This window comes from Lynx rufus, unplaced genomic scaffold, assembly GCF_022079265.1.
Source record: "Lynx rufus isolate CCGP_SWC_20201006 ecotype Redwood Valley unplaced genomic scaffold, mLynRuf1.p SCAF_8, whole genome shotgun sequence".
In the NCBI taxonomy this organism is placed as follows: domain Eukaryota; kingdom Metazoa; phylum Chordata; class Mammalia; order Carnivora; family Felidae; genus Lynx; species Lynx rufus.
Window position 1 is genome coordinate 57,789,627 of NW_025814896.1, and position 25,781 is coordinate 57,815,407.

The 25,781-nt window shown below is 42.5% G+C and overlaps 1 protein-coding gene across 1 annotated transcript in view; it reads right to left on the reverse strand.

Annotated features, from left to right (window-relative positions):
- Positions 1-19,884, reverse strand: part of SLC9A2 (solute carrier family 9 member A2) — a 98,401-nt gene extending 78,517 nt beyond the window's left edge. The window contains exon 1 of the mRNA XM_047069579.1: positions 19,587-19,884. Within this exon, the coding sequence (XP_046925535.1) occupies positions 19,587-19,884 (298 nt within the window). The remainder of the gene's footprint in view (positions 1-19,586) is intronic.
- Positions 19,885-25,781: the final 5,897 nt, after the last annotated feature.

Sequence of the window (25,781 nt, forward strand, 5' to 3'; positions counted from 1 at the left end):
TGGTTGCACAACATGGTGACTTGACCTAATGTCACCGAATTGCACTTGAAAGGGTTAACATAGTACATTTTATGTGGCATCTATTTTACCACAATAGAAAATACATCTTCACTTTCATTTTTCACTTTCCTACTCATTCTTATGAAGTAATTATGGCACAGAAAAATGAAATATTGATAATAGCTACATAAACCCTGCTCAGCAAACAAGTGTGAAAAGATGTAACTGAAACTGATCTCTGCTGATAGGCACTGGCACCATGCACATAACCCAAAACAACTACCATCAGCTGAAGGCAACTCTCAGCGTGGTGAAATAAAGCGTGTCTGGGCATTTTCACTGTGTACGTCTCTGCCACAGCATTTCCACTCGCAAACATTTTCACCGCACAACTAATCGACCAAAAGGACTTCTGCTCTAAAAGACAGAAGGACTGATTGACAGTTTGGTTTCATTTCTCCATTGACAAAGTTCCCATTGTTACATTATATAACTATTGGCTAGACCTCATAATGTTCTATCCGGTGATGAGCAGACAGGGTAGTATTAAAATAGCAGGCGGTAACTTCTAAATCGACTTGATAGAAGAGATGGTAACCAAACTTACTGGAAGTGTGAAATAAGACAGTCCAAAGCTGTATTGCATACTATACTCTACTAGAAAATATCAGTTACAATGATAACAAAGCTCAGTTACAAATGCATTATAGCATCACTATGTCTTGTACATTTCCCATAGAACTCCAGAACATCTATGAGCAGACATGTGACAATATGTCAAGGATGAACAGCAGTATAGAAGCCTTTCAGAGTGCAGTACAAAGCTCCGTTATAAATGTGTATCCTAGTCTTTGGAAAACTGACACTTCTCTAAATGAAGGAAGACATTAACAATGAATTTTATTGTATTTTTCATGTTTATTTATGTCCTTTTACATGTCCCTGTTTTACCTTCCATGGCTTGATCTTTTATTACAAATATCCTAATGGCACTTCTATTAATTTTTTTCATGTTTTGTTATGTCCATTAAACATGAACGTCCCTGTTATCTTCTGTGATTTTCTCTTTTGCAGCAAAATTGCCTTACACCCAACTAGATATACAGCAAAACGTTTGTGGCAATCATGTTTGTGGTGAAATGACCAAGAACCATAAAATGTGCAAAGCACGGGCTGTCCAAAAATAGCAAGCAAAAAATCAGGATTTTCTGCGATGCAGAGGGGAAAATAACTCATTTTTACAAAAACGCTCATAGCAAAATATCAAAAGGAGATGGCTGACCAAAGTATAACACGCTAACATGCTATCCCAATCTACCATAGCACATACGTCAATTACAGCAATACTCCTATGGGTTTATTGTAAATGATGCTCAGTGAACAAGAGCACAAGAATGGTTGTCTTTATTATCGTTAAAACTGTTAAATTCACCAATCTTGTTCACAGACATATTTTTAAAGGAAAGTGCCTCTTATATGGGACCTCATCATCCACTGAGACCCTAAGACCAGATAGCCTTATTTAAATTGGCAAAACAGAGACATTTGGGGGAAGGTAACACGTTCATTGTTTTAACAATGGTCGGGATGACATTTGATGTATCCATAGAGTTTACCTTTCACAGATAATGAAGTTGCTGTGTGACATAACTAAATGTCAGAGGCAGGGTGAGAGGGACGTGCCGGCAGCCTGGCATCCCTCCCAACACTGCTTCCCACGCCTGTGCTCCTTACTCAAGGTGTAAAACAAGAATGCCTTTTACTTAGGGATTCCATGACAGCCTCCCCATTTTTATCAATGGTAAGGGGATGTCACCATTTTTACTTATTTCTCTTTTGGTAACACAACCATATTCTGAGGACGGTATTCATTTTGACTATTATTAACTTGATAAATTCCAACGGATCCTGAGTGCATAAGAATCCCAATCAATAGACTCACCTCCCTTAAATATAAGCAGGTATAAATACTGGAAGGAAAATTTCATGTAACGTGAAAAAGGCTGGGCCAGAGGTTACAAACTGGCAGCTCATGGGCCATCGTGGCCTATAGACCGATTTGGTTTTGCTCGTTGTATTTCTGAATATCGAGCTAATCTCTCGTAAATGAGAGTTTCCACATACAAATTCCTCTGTTTAGTTTCTCTTGAAAAATCAGCAGACTGGGCCCTCTGTCCCCCCGTCTGTGCAAGGTGGCAATCTGCTGGAACTGGGCAGGGGCTTCCTCTAATCAGAGCGAGTACTGGCTCTCCAGCTTGCCTGCCAGCCTCCCCCACGCTGGGCATCCCCACCCATCCAGTCCACACAGCATGCATATGCACTACTAGGCCACACTGTGTGCTGTCCGTCTAGACTGCAGGTCCAAAAGCCTATCTTCAGAGGCTACTCAGACTGCAATGGAGGGGCACCTGGATGGTTCAGTCGGTTGAGTGTCCAACTCTTGATTTCATTCAGCTCAGATCATGATCCCAGGGTCCCACGTGCATGATCCCTGCACGCATGGGGCCTGCTTAAGATTCTCTCTCTCCGTCTGCCCCTCTTCCCCACTTGTGCTCTAATTAAAAAAAAAAAAAAAAGACTGCAATGGAGACTGGGGTGAGAAACCTTACATTGTCTTTCTCTTCAGTCTTCTTTTTAGATTCCTGACTTCAAATCGGAACTGCAGCAATGAGAACACAACTCAGCACTCAGATTCCATGGTTTATGAGACTGGCTTCCCATCTCATAAGCAAGTGACCAGTGCTTAGCAACTCAGGGTGGGGGTACCTCCCTCTTCTCACCGGGCCCCATGGCTGGTTTCCGTCAATGGGGCGAGCTCCCTGAAAGGTCCTAAGTGCCACACTTGGAGTTGGTGACTTCTGCAGGCTGAGCGAACTTCCCTCAGTGTATGCTGAGGCATACATCGCAGGCTGGGACTTTCTCCTCCACTGAATCCTAATCTGACCCCTGAGCCAGGGCTGAGCACAAGAAGTGACTTGTGCCCTTGCCTCATTATCACCTGAATTAAGGCCTTTTCTTCAGTCTCAGACCCATTATTTGCATTCCGGGGCCATCAGCAAGATAAGATCAATTCTCAGTGTTAGTTAGATTTTTCTTTCTACAAGAAGTTGGGCCCAGAGAGTTAGCCTATCACCAGTGGGTCAGAAAAGTATTTTTGCTGTGTCGAGTATGCAAATATTCATGAGCAGAAATCTCATATTTAGTTTTTACCTGGCTACCTGTGATTGCTCATGACAGACTTAAAAGTTGTGTGTGTGTGTGTGGTGTGTGTAACACATGGAGATACATGTGTGAAGTCATCCTTAAGCCCTGTGGTTTGCCTTGCTTCATGAAAGACACTGCATCCGATGCTGAGAGTTTTATGTCACACAGAAGACACATTTACTGGGGCCGAAGGCAGATGCGGCTGGAGGTGCTGCTCTCGGAAGTCCGACGTGGAAAAAATAAAAGACTATATAGGTCTCTGGATTTCAAGGAAAGTCACAAATTGAAACAACAGCAAGCTATCCCTTCAAATGATAGAGAATTTTTTGGTTCCACACATGAAGGTGTCTGGGAGGAAATATGTGCTGGGCTGAGCGGGAACCAGGTGGCCTGGGAAGATGTTCCTGGCACTGAATCCCTTGGCTCTCAGGGGCCCGGAGGCCAAGCGAAAAGGGCCAGAGTCTCTCCAGGCTTGGCAGCCCAAATCAATTTTGGGCAGGCCGATCACAAGGAAAGTTCTCCTGGCTGTAAAAGAGGCTGGGCCACAGTGGCGAGCACAAGAAGCACTGTGCAAAGTTAATGACTCTGTTGATACAGCTCCTCAGCTTGTGCGTTACAGCGTATCTCCAGTCTTCCAATACCTCTATAAAATCTATTCTAATGAAGTGACAATCGCGTGCCCTGGCTGCTCGAAGGCAGCTTCTGTGACAGAAAAGCTCACTATTTTTCTAGGAATTCTGAAAGAGACAGTCATGCAAGAGACTAGCTTATTAGCATCTATGTAAAGTACATACATCATAATTATTTTGCATAGTTATCTTGTCAAAAGCAAATCAATTTCTTCCTTTCCAAGATAAGAAAGAAACTATGCTCAGAGAGTGAGGAAAGCCAGCGAAGAAAGGAGAAATAAATAAATGAACACTGTGCTTTTCTGTAAATAATATTCCTTGCTTTTTATTTGAGTTATTTGCGGTTTTCAATTTTATGTTAGGTTGCTTACCACTCAATGGCTTTCAGAGGATCAAACCAATTACATAGTTTACCATCTTGGTTACTTCCTACTGACGAGGCCAATCTTAGATTACTCTGTTAACAGGTCACACTCTCCTTTTTTTTTTTTTTTTTTCCATATTTATTTTGAGAGAGAGAATGCACAAGCAGGGGAGGGGCAAAGAGAGAGAATCCCAAGCTGACAGCATGGAGCCCAACACAGGGCTTGATCCCATGAACCCTGAAATTGTGACATAAGCTGAAATCAAGAGCCAGAAGCTTAACCAACCAGGTGCCCCCACAGTCTCCTTTTTGAAGCTACAGGTAGGCTAGGCCAGGGAAATGAATTCCAAAGATGTTCAGTTCTTGCTATCAGCATGCTCAGATTGGGTCCTACGAATTTTGCAAAACGTTCCATGAGCGCAGTGCAACCAAGATGGAGTAGCCATACCACACCATCCACATGGCCCAGAAATTATAACTGATTTGGGTGCATCCTTACCGCCCACCAAGGCAGCAACTCTGCACCAGGAAATAACAATGACACTGGCCAGTGTCCCAAGAATTTTCACATATTTTACATCTGGGTGTGAAATATGTGCCTCCCTATGCCAAGTAAAGTAATCCACAGATGCCAGGGGAATTTCTAATATCGCCAGGTGGGAAACAAGATCCACGCTGTTAAAAGGCTCAGAGCAGCCCTCGGACGCGCCAAGAATTCTTATTTAGCAGAGTCCTCGACTCATGTTTCTCATGAAGTACACATAAAGTCGTCACAGAGCTTGTCCTGCATCTGTCAGGACTGCAGGTTCAGATTTTACATCTCTGAAGCAGATTCGACAGCCCCATATTCTAAATATCTTTAACGTTACCAAGTTCTACCCCCTTGTGGCTCTTGGCCCACCCCTTTTCCTTCTTCTTCTTTCTCCACTGCAGTAACACCCTTCGATGAAGGGGTTCGGCCAAGGAAGGGGTAGACTGAAAGAGATCTTTCTGAGGGGAAACAACTCTCCCGGGTATAGGCATTATGTAGGGGGAATGACAGTATCCAGGGAGCAGTTAGGTTTGCCAACTGTATCTGAACAGACTTTCTGCAGATCTGGCTGGGAGGGAGAGGGACAGGGAGGGGACACCGGGATCCAAGACCCAGGAGTGGTGACAGGGACCCTGGGGTACTCTAACCTAGAGAGAGGCAAGACTTGCCATGCAGGCCAATGGCTGAAAGCAATTTTTTTCCTACTGCCCCAGCTAGATGTTAAAGCCCAAGATTTGTCATTCTTTCAACCCGTGTGTTAGTAAATGATTTATGCCAATTTTTGGTTGTGTTGTTTGCCCACCCATCATTAAGTTATGCACGGTTATCCAGGGAGCCTACCGCACCCACCCAACCACCTTGTGTTGGGAGTTTTATGTTCCGTTTGGCTTTTATTCCTCTGAGAGCCTGCCTTTAAACAAACGTACCACTTGCTTAAAATAAATAGATCAAAGTATAGTAGAGGAACCCACAATTGCCAGTAATTGCTGCCTAATTGCATTTTTCAATTAAGTGGTCGCTAACACTTAACTCCAGCCACTGGTTATATACACGGAGGGGATCTGCGTGCACACCGGTGGCCAAAGCTAAATTAAGAAACTACCCTATTTGGCAAAAGGATGCTATTTTCTCAACTTACCAGAATCAGCATATTTTTGCTCATTTTGCCTCCTCTCCAGCTTCTGATTACCAACTCGGTGATCTCTGCACATCCATGTGTCTTTCAATTTGCTTATCATTGCAAAGACCAAAGGGATTTCAATTCTTAAGAATTCTATGGTCCAAGCATCATCATAATTATTACGCTTTAGGAAAATAATAACCAGTACTACTAATAATATATTTAGTGGAAAAATAGAAGACCGGAGTCCTGCCAGTTATACACACTTGTTCACAGATTCAGAGACAGCAATAAACTCCCTTGGTTTCAGTGGCCTCAAAACACAAAATTGAGACATCAAGACCAAACGGAAAGAAAAAGAAGAAAAGAAAAAAAAAAATCACTGCAGAGAGAGTAAAGTCATTACATATATAAATTGGCTATCTTATCAACCAAATCCCTTTAGCAAAGCCATTAGCACTCACGAACCACGCTTCGAATGAAAGCACGTGAATACATGTCAGCAGTAAAACAAAGCCAAGTGAAGACTCTTGTGAGAATCAAAATAGGTTTATTCATGTGAAGCAGCTGAAAACAGAAAACAGTACTGAGGATGTAGACATCATGAGTTTTGACTGTGAATCGCCTAAGCCCTGCAGAGGTAGACAAAAACAAAAGACACAGGCCCCCATCCCTGGAGCCTGTACTTGAGGAGGGAGGGACTGTGAGCACACACAGGCGACTAATAAATAAATAAACATATGTCAGATAGTGACAAAAGTGCTAAAGGAAGGAAGCCGCGCACAACAGGACCCAGAGAGACTGGGGTGGGAGCTGTTTCACGCAGGCACACACGCATATTTTCTAGTTCTCTTAAAGACATCAGCTCCTTGAGCCCACGGCAGCATCTTTGTATCCTTCCGGACAGGTCACGGAGGATGCACAAAGAATGATGCCATTTTCCTAAGAAGACAGGTGACATGAATGGTGTATTCATGATTATTTTGGGCAGGACTTTGTTTTACAACTCCTTCCTGCCTCGATTCCTAAAGGAACACTGTTAAAAAAAAAAAAAAGAAAAGAAAAAAGTACAAAGGGACTTGGGAATGACCTACTGAAAAACATGTTTGCCCTGCTTGTGTGTGAATGGACATTGCTGGGGACCCTGAGGACACGGAGTAGACCCAGCAGCTCAGAGGGTGTCAGGAGGAAGGCCTAGGGGAGAGCCAGCTCCTACAGAGAACGTCTCACCGGACCACAAGCCTTGTGTGCAAGGCCCTCTCTGCTGCCTCCCACCTACTATGCCCCTTACCTACTACGCCTGGCTGTTCACCCTTCAGTCTTTGACAGAGGAACCTGCCACCAAACAAAGGGGGGTGCGTGGCCTTTCTTTTGTATTGCAAATTAACTTACAAAAGCAGACAGAGGATTTTTTTTTTTTTTACATTTATGCAACACTGAAAACTGCAAGGTTATGATTTAGAGAGAAGCCCGTGCATACCACCAACAGCAGGAGACAGGGCCATCCAGACAATCTAACAACTTGCTACAGAATAACTGGACGAAACAGACTTTGGTGGTGCGATACCGTTACGCTTTGGAGGAGGAAGCAAGACATCGGTTCTTATCTGAGGGCTAACCACATTTCCAAGGTCTGAAGGTGGCAAGTTTTCTACGTGCACTAACTCTACCCTCACATCAACCTCACAAGAAAGCTACTCCCATTCTCCTATTTTATGGATGAAATAACTGAGGTTATAGAGGATTATTAACTCACCCAAACTCCACAGCTAGTAAGTGGCAGAGGTCAGATTTTGGACAACAGGGCAGAAGTTACCACTCAAAGTATATGCAATTACAGTATATGCATTGTAGTTGAGTGACTAAATAAATGACCACGTGAACTAGCATATTGGAGAGTGAGGGGCAGACTATTAATATATGTTCTCGGATAATGGACGCAAATCATGGATATCATGGACAAACCAGGAGGCACAGTTACCTTAATTACCACATGATTAAGCTGAGGTGAAACAAAAAGTGTCTCTACTATTTACTTATTAATTTTCTCAGTGCTTATTTATTGAGTACCTGCTCTGTGCCAAGCACTGTTCTAGTCAGCACGTCAAAGAGACAAAATACCTTCCTGCACAGAGCTTCCATCCTAATGAATGTCGTTCACGTGTGCAAATGTGTCTGCATGTGCATGCATGTGCATGCAGTTCAACACGTGTGCATGCACGTGCAACCACGAAACACATTTAACACCCTGTCTCCTGTAAACCTGTTGAAGCTGAACTTTGGCCTATTAAAATGTATATGGTAGCCCAAGTTATGGGTTGAACCTTTAACCTATGAATCTTAACATGTTAAATATATATATCAAAAGCATTGGAATTCTATATTCTCTAAGTTATGCATGGGAGAAAAAGCTAGACCAAGCTTCAGAAATTCCAGACTCAAGTTCTAGCTCTGACACCACTTATGAGTTATGCCACCTTGCCTTCTGAAGCTCCTTCCGTCCTACCAGTTTACAGAGTTGCGGTGAGGTCCGACCAACGTCAGCTGTAGAGTCAAATGTGCTTTCAGTTGGTCCACACAAAGATCCTGTGAAGTAGACAGGATGTAATCATCGTGGTCCGATTTTACAGTGAAAATCTGAGACCATCAAGATTAAGGTTAAGAGTGTATGAGATAAGACACAACTAGGTGCTCTGGAGACTACAGACAGATGCCTAGAACTTAATACTCTTCTCCGGGACAAAACACAGTAGAGCAATGACGTACGCTGACCATGGATCCCACCTCTACCACTTAAGAGTTGTGATACCCTGGACAGGTTACCTCAGCTCTCTAAACCTGTTTCCTCATCTATTTTTTAAAACTGGGGATAGGGGCACCTGGGTGGCGCAGTCGGTTAAGCGTCCGACTTCAGCCAGGTCATGATCTCGCGGTCCGTGAGTTCGAGCCCCGCGTCGGGTTCTGGGCTGATGGCTCAGAGCCTGGAGCTTGTTTCCGATTCTGTGTCTCCCTCTCTCTCTGCCCCTCCCCCGTTCACGCTCTGTCTCTCTCTGTCCCCAAAATAAATTAAAAACGTTGAAAAAAAAAAAAAAATAAAAATAAATAAATAAATAAATAAAACTGGGGATAATAATGATGGCTTACCAACCAGAGTTGTTGTGATGATTAAATGAGACAATGGGTATAAAACACTTGGCCCAAATACCGGGCATGGAATAATGCTTCATCCTGGTTGGCTATTATTGTTTTATTAAAGAAACCTGTGATAGAGGGATTATGTAGGCCCACCCATCTCCACCCTCCAATGCCACAATAAAAGACTCTGCTCGGCAGCATTACATTGATCAGGTTTCCCAGCCCATGGATCCCTAGGAAAGGAGCTTAGTAATAGGGAGTAGCAGAATTGCCTGTGGCAGAGTCACAGGAACACGGCAAAAGAATCGTCCCATGGCCTTGTGACTCCACGAGAAACTTTCCATGGATAACAAAATTTTTAAACTGCTTTAGAGCACTTTCACAGGCAGGCTGGGCATGTGTAATCTGTTCCATTTGCCACCGAAATTTCTAAAGACAGTTGTGAATTTGACTTTTCTGTTTTTCACATGTGGGCCTTTGTATGCCAACACCAAGTATTAACATGAAACTCACCTTTAAAAATATGGTTATGTCACAACCACCCAGAGAGCTTTCAAAGGAATTCCCATACCTCCCCTGGAGTTATTGAAGAGGGGAAGGAATGCATACATCTTCAAACAAGGGATGAATTTTACAAATCAAGATTAGAAAGCCCTGGAACAGTGATGAACAATGTGTAGGATTGTTGCAGGAAGTACATCAATTATGATTCATCACATTTAAAAGATGTAATTGCAAGAGAGTAACCTCTAATTGTGCACGCCTCATTTAGAATGACAATACGCCCATGTCTGCACGTCCCTTTAATATAATAAACACATGCTTCTCTTGGCTTAAGTTTCTTTTGCTATAAAAGTAAAATCTTTGTTATAAATTACTTCCTCCCCTACAGAGTATCTCTTATTATCCCTTGGAAATGTTAAACAGGTGGGGCAGATACATATCCCTACTTCTACTAATTAAATGCGAGAACCAAGTCTTGGGAGGATCATACAACAAAGTTAATGGCAGAACTCAAAGTGCCACAGGGTCTTCCTGCTTCTAATCTGGGGACATATTTTCCAAACCTCAAGTCCAACACTTTTTCAATTGCTGAACTATTTCTCTTCTACCCAACTATGAAAATATAGAAGAGAAAAGGAGAATAGTTACATCTTCCCATCCTGCAGATAGAAAAACTAGGAAAAGAACATATTATATTCACCTTACATCGAAGAGGGTCTATTATGATATCCTATGGGCAGAACATATCCATGGGCTTTTAACACTACATAGCACGCATTTCTTTTAAAAGTGCCATATAAAATGTCACTGAGCCATCCAACAATGTGAACACAGATAAAACCATCTCGTACTTCAAACACAGAAGATTAATATCTAGCCACATCCGAAATAAAGGAAAATGTCTCCGAGGCCAGAAACAAGAGAAGTCCAAGCAAGAGACATCAGTAGGATTTCAAGCCACAGTGAACCTGGGGGATTGGATTCCACACAAGTTACCTGCACTACGTGCTGGGACCTAGCATTTGAACACCTATATGAAGCCAAGAAATCCGAAGTCAGACCAGTCAGGGAAGGATTCATGCATAAATTCCTGAGTCTCAGAGAGCTACTTTGTGCCAAATAAACACGTACTAAAAGATGTCTATAGCCAAGGAAAAATTGAAGGAAATACATCAACTCTTTATAGCCTTGGGCAGAGGGAAAATTCACCTGTGAAGTATAAAATTCCAGATTGACCCCACACAGAGGTTTAAAGTCCACTTGAATAATATAGGAAAACCAAGCTAGCACTAAAAACCAATCACTGAAATTCTGGGTCCCAGCATGAAAACTCAAAACCATTTTTGTTAGAACCATTCATAACTTAAGGGAAACAAACCACTTCCAAGTAAACATCCCCTGCTGAAGCTAAGCTCACAATACAAAATATAATCTATATGAGGAAATAAATATCCAAAAGGGAAAATCGGTAAATGTGATAAACATAATTAACAACTAAAAATAACAGAAAAATCTACCTTTTTAAGTTTTTTTAATGTTTATTTTATTTTTGAGAGAGAGAGAGACAGAGACAGAGACAGAGACAGAGCATGATCAGGAGAGGGGCAGAGAAAGAGAGAGAGACACAGAATCCAAAGCAAGCTCTAGGCTCTGAGCTGTCAGCACAGAGCCTGACACAGGGCTCGAACCCACAAACCGTGAGATCACGACCAAAGTTGAAGTTGGACGCTTAACCAACTGAGCCACCCAAGTGCCCTAACAGGAAAATCTAAAAAAAAAAAAAAAGGAAAAACAAAAAACCACAACAACTATAAAATGAATACAGTTTAAATAAAATACTCCAAAGGAGGAGTGTAAGTTAATTAAATAGTAGAATAGTATGAACAAAATGCAGGTAGACTGGAAAAAGAACCAAAGCAGCATAAATGAAAATATAATTAAAATGAAAAATCCAATGAGTAAGTTAGGCACAGATTAATCTGTGAAAGTATAATGTGGTACTGGAAAAAAAGATCTGATAAAATCACCAAGAAATAGAAAAGAGATGAAAAACACCAAACGGCATTAAGAAACATGGAAGCACAAGTCCAAGCAACAAAAATAAAATAAGTCAATACCCAGACATACTGAAGAAGCAGCAGAATATCAGAAATAACCAAAGAAAAATCTTAAATACACACAGACCGCAAAGTCTGATTAATCCAAAGGGCAATGAGAGTAATAACATAAATTTCCTTAGCAACAAAACCAGACAGAAAGTAATGAAACAGTATTTTCCAACTGATAAGTGATAATAATTCCAACTCCTATGTTGTTATATAATCATTCAAGAGAATAATCAAGATAAAGACATTGTTAAAGATCAAGAGAATTTATCATTCAAAGATCCTCCCTGAATGAAGTATGTATCAAAGAAAACACTTCAGTAAAAAGAAAACAATGTGGAAGGGAGAGAGAAGAAGTAACAATAAAAAAATCGGTAAGCATGTTTGCAAATCTACGTAAACAATGCTTATAAAAATTAAAAACTAATTTGGAAAAAAGTAAATACAAACCAGGTCTAAAAATTAAAGTCTAATTGGGAAGAAGTTAAATATAAACCAGGTCTGAATTCTAAACCAAAAATTACAATTCTGAAACAGGCAAACAGCAGTTAAAAATTTTAAAGTTTAAATATTATTAAGGAACAGTATAAAACAATAACATAATAGTAAATACTGCATTTGCCATGTTCCAAAAATTGTTTAAATATTTTACATATATTAACTAATTTATTTTTTATAGCAGCTTATGACATTGGTACTTTCATTATACCCATTTAACCAATAAGGCAACTGACCCCAGAGAGTTTTAAGTTATGTACCCAATATCTCACAACCACAAAATATGTAGGAACATGTAACTGGGATGTGAGCCAAAGCAGTCTGCCCTGACTCCTGTTAAATCAGGTAATCAAATTAAAATTGAAAAGTAAGCACAAAAGGAATAGAAACAGAATATATAATAATATGTTAAAAATAAATGAAAAAAATTGACTAGGCCAAAATATGACACTAAAATTAAATATACCAGATAAAAGCACAATAAACAAAGAACAAAATAAGCTCGCATATATCTTAACTTACAATAAATGTAATTGCAATTTTTTAAATTACAAATATTTTTAAAATTTAAATTAAATATAAAAAAATCCAGTTATATGTAGGGGTTTTTTTTGAGCTTGAAGTACGGACTTTATTTAAAAAAAATTTTTTTAACATAATTTATTGTCAAGTTGGCTAACATACAGTGTATACACTCTTGTACTGTTGGTGGTAATGCAAACTGGTGCAGTCACTCCGAAAACAGTGTGGAGGTTCCTCAAAAAATTAAAAATAGAATTACCCTATGACCCAGCAATAGGACTACTAAGAATTTATCCAAAGAATACGGGAGTGCTGATTCATAGGGGCACATCTACCCCAATGTGTATGTAGTTTAACAAAATATATCTGAAGAACAATTATCTAGTTGATTTGATTGCAATGTTAAGGGAAAAGATATGTCTGGAAAATGTAGATGTGAAAACAGATACAGAAAAAATACATGTGCAAAATCTAGTTTTATTTTGAATAGCAATAGTAATAAGAGAAAAAAACAGACTATGAGCCACAAGAATATTATTGAAAATAAAGAAGCTCATAATTTAATCATTAAAGAATTCACTCAGAAGATATAATATTAAACTTGTATGAACCTAATAACTTGGCATCAAAATATATAAAGCAAAAACTGACAAAATTACAAATAGTAATTGGCATCACAATCTTAGAGACTGATTTTAATGTACCCCATAACCTAATAGATAAAATAACCAAAACTCAGCAATTCTATTAAATATCTGAACACAATAATTAAAATGTAATCTAATCCTCTGTGTGGAGGCATGTTATCTTCATATGTGCACATGTGCCTGTATAGAATCCTACATCCAATAAATAGAGAATATATAATCTTTTTTTCTTTCTTTTTTATATTAGAGAGACAGAGAGAGTGGAGGAATGGGGGGGGGAGAGAGAGAGAGAGCACAAATTTTAAGCAGGCTCCATGCTTAGCATGGAGGCCAACACAGGTCTCAATCTATGAACCTGGGATCATCACCTGAGCTGAAATCAAGAGTCAGACACTCAACTGACTCAGCCACTTAGACACCCCTATAATCTTTTTCAAGCAAGCATGGAAAATGCAGTTTAAAAAGGACCAGATATTAAACCACAGAGGATATCTCAATCAATATTAAAAATCAATTATCAGGCATATCTAACCAAAATTAAATAAAATATGAATAAATAAAAAATAACCACATATCTCAATATGCTTGCTGACTAAAAACTATAATTCTAAATAATTATTGGGCTAGAATAAAAAAATCATAAGGGAATTTAAAAATACTGAAAACTAAACAATAGTGAAAACTCTACATATCAAAACTATACAATACAAATAGAGTAGGACAGAACAATATACTTTTAGCCTTAAATACATATATTGCTGGGGTACCTGCTGGCTCAGTCAGTTAAGTGTCAGACTTCAGCTCAGATCATGATCTCGCGGTTTGTGAATTCAAGCCCCATGTCAGGCTCTGGACTGAGGGCTCAGAGCCTAGAGCCTGCTTCACATTCTGTATCTTCCTCTCTCTCTGCCTTTCTACTGCTCATGCTCTCTCAAAAATAAATAAACGTTAAAAAAAAATACATTCATTGCCATTCCTCTAAGATATACCCATTTGGATCATGAGAAACCATCTTTAAGAAGAGTTTCTTTTACTATTCCTATTTCAGCACATGAGGCATTTCTTTGACTTCATAAAGACTGTATTGGATTTTACAGATTTTAAATCGGTGGCTGGGTGCCCTTGATGAGATACTTCAGTCATCTTTCCAGCTTTATCACTGATATGTTAAGTTCTCATTTCAGAATACAGGTGGTTTGTCAATTAATAGCAGTAATGATTTCATGCAATTGCTTAGGAAAGTGCAATTTCATTTGCATCACCTCCCTGAATTCTTTAGTCTTTGCCATGCTCTTTATTGTTATTATAATTTGCAATACAGATAAATTTACATAAACATAGTTATCATGACTATGCTTTGTAACACAGTCTTGAGTGTTAGTTTATCACAGCTTTGAATTTAATGAAAACAAGTAAATAGCCACATTTTGGAGGAACTGATGAAGAGAAATGGCTTCTTAGGAGTTGTAATAACTAAAATAAACTACTGAAATAGTTTTGTGCATTTTACTAAGACTGATGTCATTTTAGCATAAGGGCATGCCTATTTTAGAACATAGGAGCTCATAAAAACATTTGTCATTAAAATTTTTGAAAGTAATATTATGTTTTCAACTATAATTGTTTTTTCAGGGATTAATTATCATTGTTAGGTGGGAATACACATATTAGAAAACAAGTAAATTCAATAATTAATGAGCTAAACTTTCAATTCAGGAATGAAAAAAATATATATATGCCAATAAAGTAGGAGTAACTAAGTAATACAGAGAAGAAATTGGTAAACTAGAAACCAAACAAAATCTAATTCTTTGAAAAAGTATAAAATAGATAAACTTCAGAGACTGTTGATCAAGGTAAAGAAAGAAAGAAAAATTACCTGTTATTCTTTTAAAAGACATGAAAATATTTCTGCGTTACAGTGCAGTGGTAAGATTCCAGGTGGCACCTGAATGATCCTTAGAAACAATACAAGCTGCTGCAGTCATCCTTCACACAGAACACAGGAAATGTATGGTTAACCCAAAGTGGAGAGAGATGGAAGCTTTCAGACAAAAAGAAATCAAAATTCTTCTTTTAGCTTTATTAGGAACAAGCGCACGCCATCAGGAAGACTGAGCTCCACAAGTGTGTTCAAAGTAAGATGTGGTTCAGAAACAAGGAAAGATCATGAGCTTCATCCACTGACCAACCAGCTGGTGTATACACTTCAGGAAAAACAAATACAACAAAGAGAAACAGATCAAGGGCAACGATAGGTTTTTCTAAGAGATCAAGATCTCAGGTAATACAGACAGATAACAACTGCAGAAACTATCTGGTTTCATATTTCAAATCAGGACAGACTTGATCCCAGAGGAGAAACCTTCAGGGACCAAACTGCTTTGACTTTTCCTTAAAATAATACTACAAGTTATTTAATGTCAAGACAACGGGGTGGAGGGAAGTGGAAAATTCTGCATCCTAACCCCAAGTTTAAGGGCAAAGGAGATGAAAAGGGCAGGATTCATGCTGACACCTGGAAGAGGCAAACAGGCCAGCTCAACAAGACTACTAGGTAGGTGAGGGGACAAGAGAACGGAGTTGTGTTGCTTTAAACAGCAGGGACCCAGTACTCTGTCCCTGAACTCCGAAGAATGGTAGAACACATGCCCAAGTTCACCTGGTTTAGGACAAATCCACTGATCCACTTCATGGGCAAGGAAATCAGAGGAGACAATCTTAGAACACTCCTGGAAGTTCTTCCTCTTCTTAATTCTTTGGCTACCTATTACTCTAAGCTGTAGAACTCCATTGCTGTGTATAGGATTTACCAAGCAAGGTGTGCATTTTATAACTGTTAAAAAAATCAACAATTATTCAAAGTATAGATCTCAAAAATTATAGAATAATACAAGTTCACATGTGCTAACTTGGATCTAAGTGAAAAACAAATTCTAAAACTGCAAAATTTAACACCTGTTCAAAAGTATAATAAGTTTCCTACATTCTTTGATTTATTTAACCTACTTTACATACACATTCACATCATCATCATGATGAGAGGATTCTCTTTTTAACCAAATAATTCAGAAATTGAGTTTCCCTAATAATCAGGTAAAACAGTGAAAAGTTGAATCATTCAACACTCTCCCGCAAATGCACCTGCTCACTTCTGACTGCAATATTTCTAAGGTTATATTGTACTGCAATCTAGCAAACAATTCTGAATTCACCATCAGGCATGATTTAAACCTCCTACAAATGTTATTAGGAGCCTCCATTTGGGGCAACCTGTTACCTTTGTTTAGATTAATCACCAGCAATGTTTCTCCATGTTCTCTGGGTAGGTAAGTTCAGGTACACCAGGTACATGGCATAAAAGTGCTCCAAATAGAAACCATGGCATTTTGCATGAGTTAACACATCTGTAATCTCTCAAGTCTCCCTGCACAGCTCAATTCATCATCGTGCCCAAAATATGAGCAAATTAAGTCATATACGTCTCCCCAAATAATAGTTTTTCCAGGGCAAAAGTTAAGATAGCATTTGAATAACTAGACACTGTTTAATTGGCTGTAAAGGCATCCCACAATACAAGGACAGTCTTCCTCAAATCCAACAAAAAGTGCAGGGCTGGTGGGGGAGGGTTTTGGGGGTGGATATCTGGGCATTTCCAGGCTTCTCTAAGGGCAGAGTTGCAATAGGAAGGCAGGGCTGGACTATATATACACAAAGAACCTAGGAAAGACCCCCAAGAACTGGCTTTGGGAGACTCAAACTATACTCTCTCTTCTGGGAACTATATATACCCTTTACCCCCCGCCCATGGCAGTCTCCACTGAGGTCTCTCTCTGGTCAGACCCTTCTGGTTGGGAGACATGAACATCTGTCTGTGTTCCCATTTCTGTGCCACCCCAGATGCAGGGAAGAAAGGGGACTTAGTAGCCAGTAAAGATGACAATTGGGGGAGGGGCAGAAAGGTCAGAACAACAAGTGCCAGGGAATATAAATACATCTGGGTATAAAACAAAAATACTGCCAATGGGCAGATGAATACACCTATGAACTCATAGAAGCATTTTAATAAAATACCACACAATTAATGGGATAAAGTCAAACGAGATGAATAGATGATGACAGAAAACAACAAGTATGAAAGAGCAACCCACACACGAATAGGAACACTTGGGAAAGGCTGAGCCTAAAGGAGTAGAGAAAGGCAGGAGGTTACCCAGCGCAGTGGAAAAGGAAACACAGTGCCAGAGCACTACCCAAGGCTTCAGTTCACTCCTCTTCCACGCCTACTAGTGACAATATTCAGCGCTTACCACACGTCCAGCATTTTCTAAGAATGTTATACATAGGTAGTGTCATTTAATCCCCATAACAAAACAAGCCTCCAGGATAGACACAAAGATGAGACATCAGACAGACCTGGATGGAATTCTGGCTCCCCACCCACCAGCAAGGTAACCTCCCCACTGCTGTTTCTTCGTATAGGAAATGGGGTAATCAGACCTACCCACGATGGTTGTGAAAATTAGAGGTAATGAACTTAAGTGCCTACCAGCAGCTGTTATTAGTGTAATTAATCAGATTAAAATAATCAGGAGTGAAGAACAAAACAAAGACTTGTAATTGAATAGAAATAGCAACCTAGCAGCAGTAATGGAAACAGGGCACAAAAGCACCTCTCCAGCGATGGAGGCTGGGACAGAGTGAACAGAGCCTGCATTTGGCTCCCCACTTTGTAGATCTGTGGGCAACTCCTGTAAACTCTCCAGAGTTTCAGTTTCCACCTCTATCAAGGGCGGGGAGGGTATTAATATCTGCCCTTCCTGAGTGGCAGGGTTGTTGTAATGACTATGTGAGGAGACAGCACCTGAGTTTATTGTTACAGACAAGGAGTTTATGTAAATGTGTATACCCTACCTGACAGATGGGGAAATCCACTTCCCCTGCTTCCACTTCTCAGGTGGAATTAAAACACTGAACTAGTACAACAATGTCAAAGCCAGGCAACCGCAGCCTGAAAAGTCTCTAAACAGCATGTGCCTCCTTTGGCCACCATTAATGGAATCTAATTAATTTTATCTCACATCAGGCTTACCTCCCACAACTTCCACCCTCCTGCAAACCATCTCTTCTTACCTGCTTTGTGCTTTCCTCCCAATTTGTGCCTTTGTTCATTCCTCTCTGGAATGTTGTTCCCTTTCATCTCCGACTGACCCTACCCTGGTCATCCTTGAAAGCCCAATTTAAATGCTCCCTTCACATCGTGAAGTGACTTCTGCCTCCCGACACTGCCATATTATCTTTTCTGAATTTGTCACACGACTTAGCACTTTCTTGTATTAGGGTCACTGGTGTGTATGGCATCCCTCCCACCAATCAAGAAGCCCAAGGCCGACAGGCAAGGCGTCTTCTCATCCTTTAGGGCGACCTGCCTCACGGTGCAGCACAGGATCTTTCCGAGGACAAATGCAGAAGACGTATGCAATAATGCATACGTGTCTTTCGACCTAATAACTTTTTGAATCATGACGACAGTAGTTGACATATTTTAAAATAAAAAAAAGTATTTAAAATATAAAGCAAAAATAGCATAAAGCACCATGAGCATAACAAAAGTTTACGTGTTGGGGGCGTGGGGAATGCAGATGAGAAAAGACATTCTGCGCTTCTGTTTTCCAAATGAGAGTTAAGGAGACAGTTTAAAAAGTGGGTTAATTATTTTTAAATATGCATCTTGCTTCACTGGCCTCAGTCACCTAAGAAAACGCTTCCTGGATAGTGACAGCCTCAGCCCAAAGGAGGGGAGGAGACAGGGTGTTCCTGTCGCAGCTGCAGGCACTCAGTAGTCCCCGGTCCTCTTCCATGCACCTCATTAGTCAGGTGCATGGCAGGGTCTGGGTCACTGCCAAGGCACCTCTCTCTCAGAGCATCCAGGGCTTTAACCGTTTTAGTCTCTGTGCTAGCCCGCGCCTCTCTCCCAGTGGGGGAGACCAATAAACCTCAGCTAACTCGCCTCCTCCCTCAGTAAACAGGTCTCTACTTTGGCAGGAGGCTGTACCACTTGGTGTCCGAGGCAAAAGCAAGCAGCAAATCGCTGAGTTTGTATGGACTAATAGTTTCGGGCTATTTCAAGGCCAATGTCCACTTAAGAACCAAAGCATGAAAGTGTTCCTCCCGGGGTCCCTGTGGAACAGAAGCTGCTTTGTCGCCCCTGCCCTGATCCGCAGGGAGGTGGCCACCACCCAGAGGCCAACTCGCCTACTCGGACGCCCACCTGGGCGTCCCCTTCCGATCGCCTCCACCCCAGCTCCCGGGTCCAGCTCGCTCACCTATCTTGGCCAGGGAGGCCAGCAGGATCCACAGGGTGATCTCGAAGGGGATCTGCACGTGGGGGTAATCCAGGGTGAACACTGGCAAACGACTCTCCTCGAACGGCGTCGTTCCGGGAGCCACCACGCTCGCGGGGCTCGGCGGGCTGGAGCTGGAGCCCATAGCCCTGGACGCGTCCAGCAGGGTCTCAGCCAGGGTGCCCGCCGGCCCCGCCACCTGCAGGAGCAGCAGCAGCAGCAGCAGCGGCGGCGGCGGTGGCGGCGCCCGCAGGCTCCTCCCGGCGCCCGCGGGCTCCATGGGGTCGGCTCCCCGAGCTGCCGGAGAGCCCCGCGCTCGGCCCTCCGCGAGCTCAGCGCATCGCTCCGAAGCAGCGCCGCGCGCTCGGCCGCGCACGGTGCGGATCCGTGAGCCGCCGCCCGCTGCGGGGCCGGGGTCTCTGCAGTCGCCGGTTCGGTCCCCGCTGCGAGCGGGCACACCGCCTGGCCGAGCGCGCACCCTCAGCCGCCCTCCGCCGCCGGCCGCCGGCCCATGCCCGGTGCGCCGCTCGCCGGCCGCAGCTGCAGGCCCTGCCCCGGGCGGCCCGCGGGCGGGGGCGGGGGCAGGGGCGGGGCGGGCACGGCGCCCCGGCCGCGGGGCGGGAGGACGCGAGCACCGGGCCGACGCGCCGCGCACCTGCCCCAGCCCGCGGGCGACGCGGGGCCGCGCTCCTCTCTAGCCCGCACCGCGCGCCCGGACCCCCCACCCCCGGAACCAGCCGGCTCCGGGCGGAATCGCGCAAGGTGGCCGGAGCTGTCCCCGCCCCGGAGGCAGCGTCGGGCGTCCCTCCAGCGAAGGGGCCGGCGCGACCCACGCGTCGCGCCCTTTCCCCCGCAGGCTCCTACGAGGGGACGCCGGGTGTGCCGGGCTCGCGCCCAGGCGCCGCAGGCTCGGGGTCCGGAGGGGAGGCCGGCCCCGCGGGGTGGGGGCGCTCCCGACCCGGCCCCGGAGCTGCGGAGGCCGGGACACACTGGGGAGCTCTGTGGCTGTTTCAGAAAGTTGAGAAAAGCCTCATTTTGTTCCCCTTCCGAGGGTTATCACATCGCGTACTGTACAGGGCATTCTGCGTGCTGAAACTGTCCGTGCCAGACTCTCTTCCCACGCTCCCACTTTTCTCGTCCACCCCGTACTGGTTTCGCTCCCTCCACCACTGTCGCTTCCCCTGTTTTCTCCCTGCCCCCGGTCACGAAAAAGAAAAACAGCTGTCTCTGTTTTCAGGCTTAGAGGTGCACATGTCCGAGAGCAACACAAATATAATTATTTCGTGAAAAGCCAGTGATTTGCCTAGCTCAGATAGACTCGCTCCGCTAATTACAGGACGGGTTGCGGTTAGGAGAGGGGAGGAAAAGGGAACGCGATTCTCCTTGGATCTCCAGGAGCTTCCAGCGCCGACCGCCCCCTGCCTTCGGAGCGCAGCCTGCTCACAGGGCAGTTTTCCGCTTCCCTGGGTGAAGTCTTACTGCCCCAGTATCTTCATCACCAGAAACTGAAAGGATCCATCGTCGAAAGCGGACCGGTCGTCATTCAAATAATTGAAACCGTTTTCCCTTCGATATTTAGGAAATAAAATCCTTCTCTTTTTTCAAATGTTTTCAATGTCAAAATATGATTCCTGCTACTAAGCACTCGGCATTTCAGAGTTTAAAGCAGACCCCCCCCCCCAGTTCTAACATAGGGAATCTATGAGAGGTCAACAGAGGATACACGGGAGAAAGAAAAAAAAAAGGTCTCCACCTGAATAGAGCATATAAGTCATCTTCAGACTTTGAAAGTTATGCAGGACAAGTCCAGGATAAGAGAAGGATTCTAGGAGTACTTCAGTTAATATAAAGCATTAGTGTTTCAAAAGTGTAACAAGAATTGAATGTAGGGATGTCCTATCTTCTTAAAAAGAATCAATGAGCCATTCAAAAATCTGCCTGCCTTCTAAATTTTCATTAAAAAGTATGTGCTTCATATGCCTGGGAAGAAAGGAGCAGCAAATAATACGTTTGTAAAACTGTGTAGCTCTATGTGGGGAGCTGCATGCAAAGCACTTTACCTGTATTTTTTGTCAATTATCACAAAACCTCAAAGAGGTAGACATTCTTCTATCCATTTTACATTCTTGTACCCTTTTTGTAAGCGAAGAATTGTCGATGAAGAAATACTTAAAAGCAAACAAGCAAGCAAGCTGATGTACCCAAGTTTACCAATCAAATAATGGTCTAGGAGGAATTTAAGTCAGCCTGTCCGTGCCAGCACTCCCTCCACCTGAGGACTAGTTGGCCATGAATGGCAGATTATTTTCTCCAGTGGTTTTACATAGAACAGTGGAGGCTAATTTAAAGATTGTCCAAAAAAGCCACAGCAGAATAAAGTTTTCTTTGCAGTAAGCAAATCGGGCCAGTTCTACAAGTTTAGTGAAATAACAGCAGGGCAAGGGCACATTCAGACAATAATTTCTAGAAGTTTGAATTACAGAATGCTTTGAAGAATGATTGTGCATCATAAACAAGAAAACGAATGACAAATCTATGTTTCTGGGATCTGACTGCCCATAGCAACTGTAGAAATTACAGACTCTAGTATCACTTGTATAAATCTGTGTTATTGTAGTTAAAGATTATCAGCTTTTTCTTACATTTAGAAAAGTACTCTTTTCTATAAATGGAAGATGAAGGACTTGGTTTTATAAACAATCTTTTCATCCTTCCCCTAAAGCAAATAACAAAGTATCAAACTATACTCCCATGCTGAGGAGGGCCTGGCTGAGCCATTTTTCAAAGGGGCCTATGAGTCAGAACTCAACCCCTGAAAGTGGTAACACCACCTATTACTGTACACATGAAATGACTGAAGGTAAGATCATATCTCTATCAAATTAAAATCCTTCAGTGACTTTTAGTGCCATTTGGAAAGATTAAAATCCTACAGTGGCTTACCTGATTTGACCTCTGCCTTTCCTACTACCTTACTCTATCCCATCACCACCAATGCACTGTGAACTCTGACCAAAGTTCCAGGCTCCCTCTCACCTCAGGACCTTTGCACATTCTGTTCTTCCTCTTTTCTGCCTTTCACATTGTTAATTCTTCCTAGGGTCTCTGCTTGAAGGTAGCTGGTTCAAGGATGTCTTACCTGACACCTACCTTTCTGGACTAATTAGAATCCCATTTTATGCCTTTGATGTCTTTCTATAGCTTTCTGTCTTAGCACTTAATCATTTTACTTTTCTCACACTAGACCAAAAGCTCTGTGAAGGTAAGGGGGATCGCTTTGATTAACTTGCTTATCCTTAGCTCCTAGCACAGTGCCTAGAATAAATACCACCTAGTATGTATCCGATGAAGGCCAGCTCTCCTGCCTTAGGGGTATAGGCTGCAGTCCTTTCCCTGACTGTATCAGTCACAGGAAGGATATGAAGGGTTCCACATGAAATGTTTCCCTTCAATGATCCCTGGTTCATATTTTGGGATCTCACATCTCCTTTTTTTCTTTCTACCCAAATGATGTGAAAATCTGATCACACGGCAGGATATGTAAATATTTTCATACTTTGGGGTGCCTGGGTGGCTCAGTGGGTTAAATGTCTGACTATTGATTTCAGCTCAGGTAGGTCATGACATCACGGTTTGCGAGTTCGAGCCCCAAATGGGGCTCTGCACTGAGAGTGCAGAGCCTGTTTGGGATTCTCTCTCTGCCCCTCCCCTGCTCTCTCTCTCTCTCTCTCTCAAAATAAATAAATAAACATTTAAACAATATTTTCATGCAGGGTAACTACCTGATTTGAGACTGACCTTCACATAGGAGCATATGAATCCTCCCCGAGAAACCGGTGAGGCTTTTTCTCTGCCCTTTGATCCGACGCGGTCGATTGGAATATTATAATCCTGTAACACAAATAACTCCTGAACCATCCAGTCATGAAACTGGACAGTACCTCTGGCATCACTAACACTCACAAAGGACTTTGGAATTTAGCTCAAGAGAAAGTGCACCTTAAAAAATAGAAATGTGAGTCCTGCAGGGAAGATGAGGATCATCCTAGTGCAAGGCTGCTCTTAAATCTCCGCCTCGCCCTGGAAAGCTCGGGAGGATCTGGGATTTAACTGGCTGCCTTGCTACCCAGAGTTTGGAGCTCGGTAAGAGTTGAACCCTAGGAACTTCTGTGTGAAGGAGAAGGCGGGGATCTCTATAGCCTGGCAGACAACTCCAGAAAGCCTGTGTATCACCCCGATTTTCCAGAGGTAGAGTGGAGGCTGACCAGAGGAAGGGATCCGTCTGCAGGTGGCAGTGGCTCCCCTGCACCACAGCGTGGCGCCCGTCCTCTCCCCACTGGCAAACTGGCGACAGCAACGTGGGCTGCAGTCTGCTGCGCATGCGTGCTCCGTGCTCCGGGCACAGGGGGCGGCGAAGGGCTCCGCTCTAGGGTGCCGCAGAGTCCCTAGTAACAGAAAAGAGTTAGAACTGACATTTCACACTATTTATTTTTTTACACATTTTTATAATATTCATATTTTAACTTCTCCTTCTTTGAAATCTGCATTGTACAACTACAAACCGTTAATGTTGTAATGATATTTCAATTCCAAATCTTTGCTTATAAAGTCAGCCCTCATAAGAGTGTTGACTCGATAATTATATTATTATATTTGCAAGTCTTGAAGCCTGCACTAGCTTTGTTTGTTTGTTTAAAGACAGTTCTCAGCAAAAACCTAAAGCCCACTCCTTAAAGAGCCACCCTAGCAAGGATCATGCAGTAGTGTGAATGTTTTATTATGTGCACAGAATTAAATGCTTCTCCCTCTCTCTTTTTAGCCAGAGATACTTGTTTCATTTCAGCAGAGAAATGTTTTGGTGTCTGAAAAGCTGCAAATTGAAGGTAAATAAACAAGCGTGGTACTTTTCATATTGAAATCTCCTAGTATATTTAAAAAGAAGATTCTGTCTTCAGATATTCAACCACTAAGCTTTGCAGAGCCTTGTTTTTCTTTTGTAAAAAAAAAAAAGACTTGTAATAATAAACTTTACGTTTCTTTCTAGAAGGCTTAAATAAAATCTAGGGTTTGAATCCAACACATTTGTGTAAAAGAGATACACACCTACATCCTATGTCACCCTCCTCGGCCCTGTGATGTCAGGTGTGGGGGGAGAGCCTCCTTCTCCTTTATCTCGCTATATCTTGGTTCTGAAGTGCAGAGCAATCAAAAAACCAAAGACAACCCACAGAAACCTCTCAGTAGTATCCCATGATTACATATAAGGCACACCCACTCACCAATTCAACAAATATTTATAAAGTAAACCTCTGAAGTTGCTAGGCACCTGCTACTAAAAGTCGTTTTGTACCTTTTTTTTTGGTACCCTTCTGAGTTTTCAGCTGAGATTAACGAGAGAAAAACAGAAGCTTATTAACATGTGTGCCTGTTATGTGCATACATGAGAGCTCTCCAGGGAAAAATGAGTATCTCTCCAGGGTGGCTTAGAATCTAGGATGAAATGCCATCTTTGTAGGGAAAGTAGAGGGAAGATGTAACCTTTTAGGGGAGGGTAAGGGAATAGATGGGAGAGGATAATGATGAGTGAGCAAAAGGCAAGCTGAGCACAAAGTACAAGCTGGCACCACCCCCTCCCCAGGTGGGATATGTATGATATTCCTCAGGCACTCCTGGCTGCCCAAGAACAAAGGAAAGGAAAGAAAACAAATGGTGGTTAACTGATAGAGATCACAGTCATGCAGAACACGGGTCTCCATCAGTTACAAATGTCTTAGTAAATGACAAGAAAAAGGCAATCTTATCAATAACCTAATCTCCAGAAACCTATAGGCTCACTTTTCTGGAGCCCCTAATATCCACCCTCCCCTCCGCAGTGATGTGGGGAACACAGGCAAGAGGAAATAGCAGGTGAAATTAAATTTCTTTATAACCTGCAGCCCATTGACAAATACTTGAGGCAAATACGGAGTATAACCTTAGTCCAGGAACCCCCAACTGTCTTCATGTTAATGCCTTCCTGGAGGGAAAACTACCTTAGCGTGACTAATAGCAAGGCCTCAGTTATTTTAGGAGTCCTCTTTAGCGTATCAAAGTCCTCCTGGAAACCTGCATTTGCCTTTACCTCCCCAACTCCATAACATATAACCAGCCACTCTTCCTAACCCCAGTGCAGCCTTT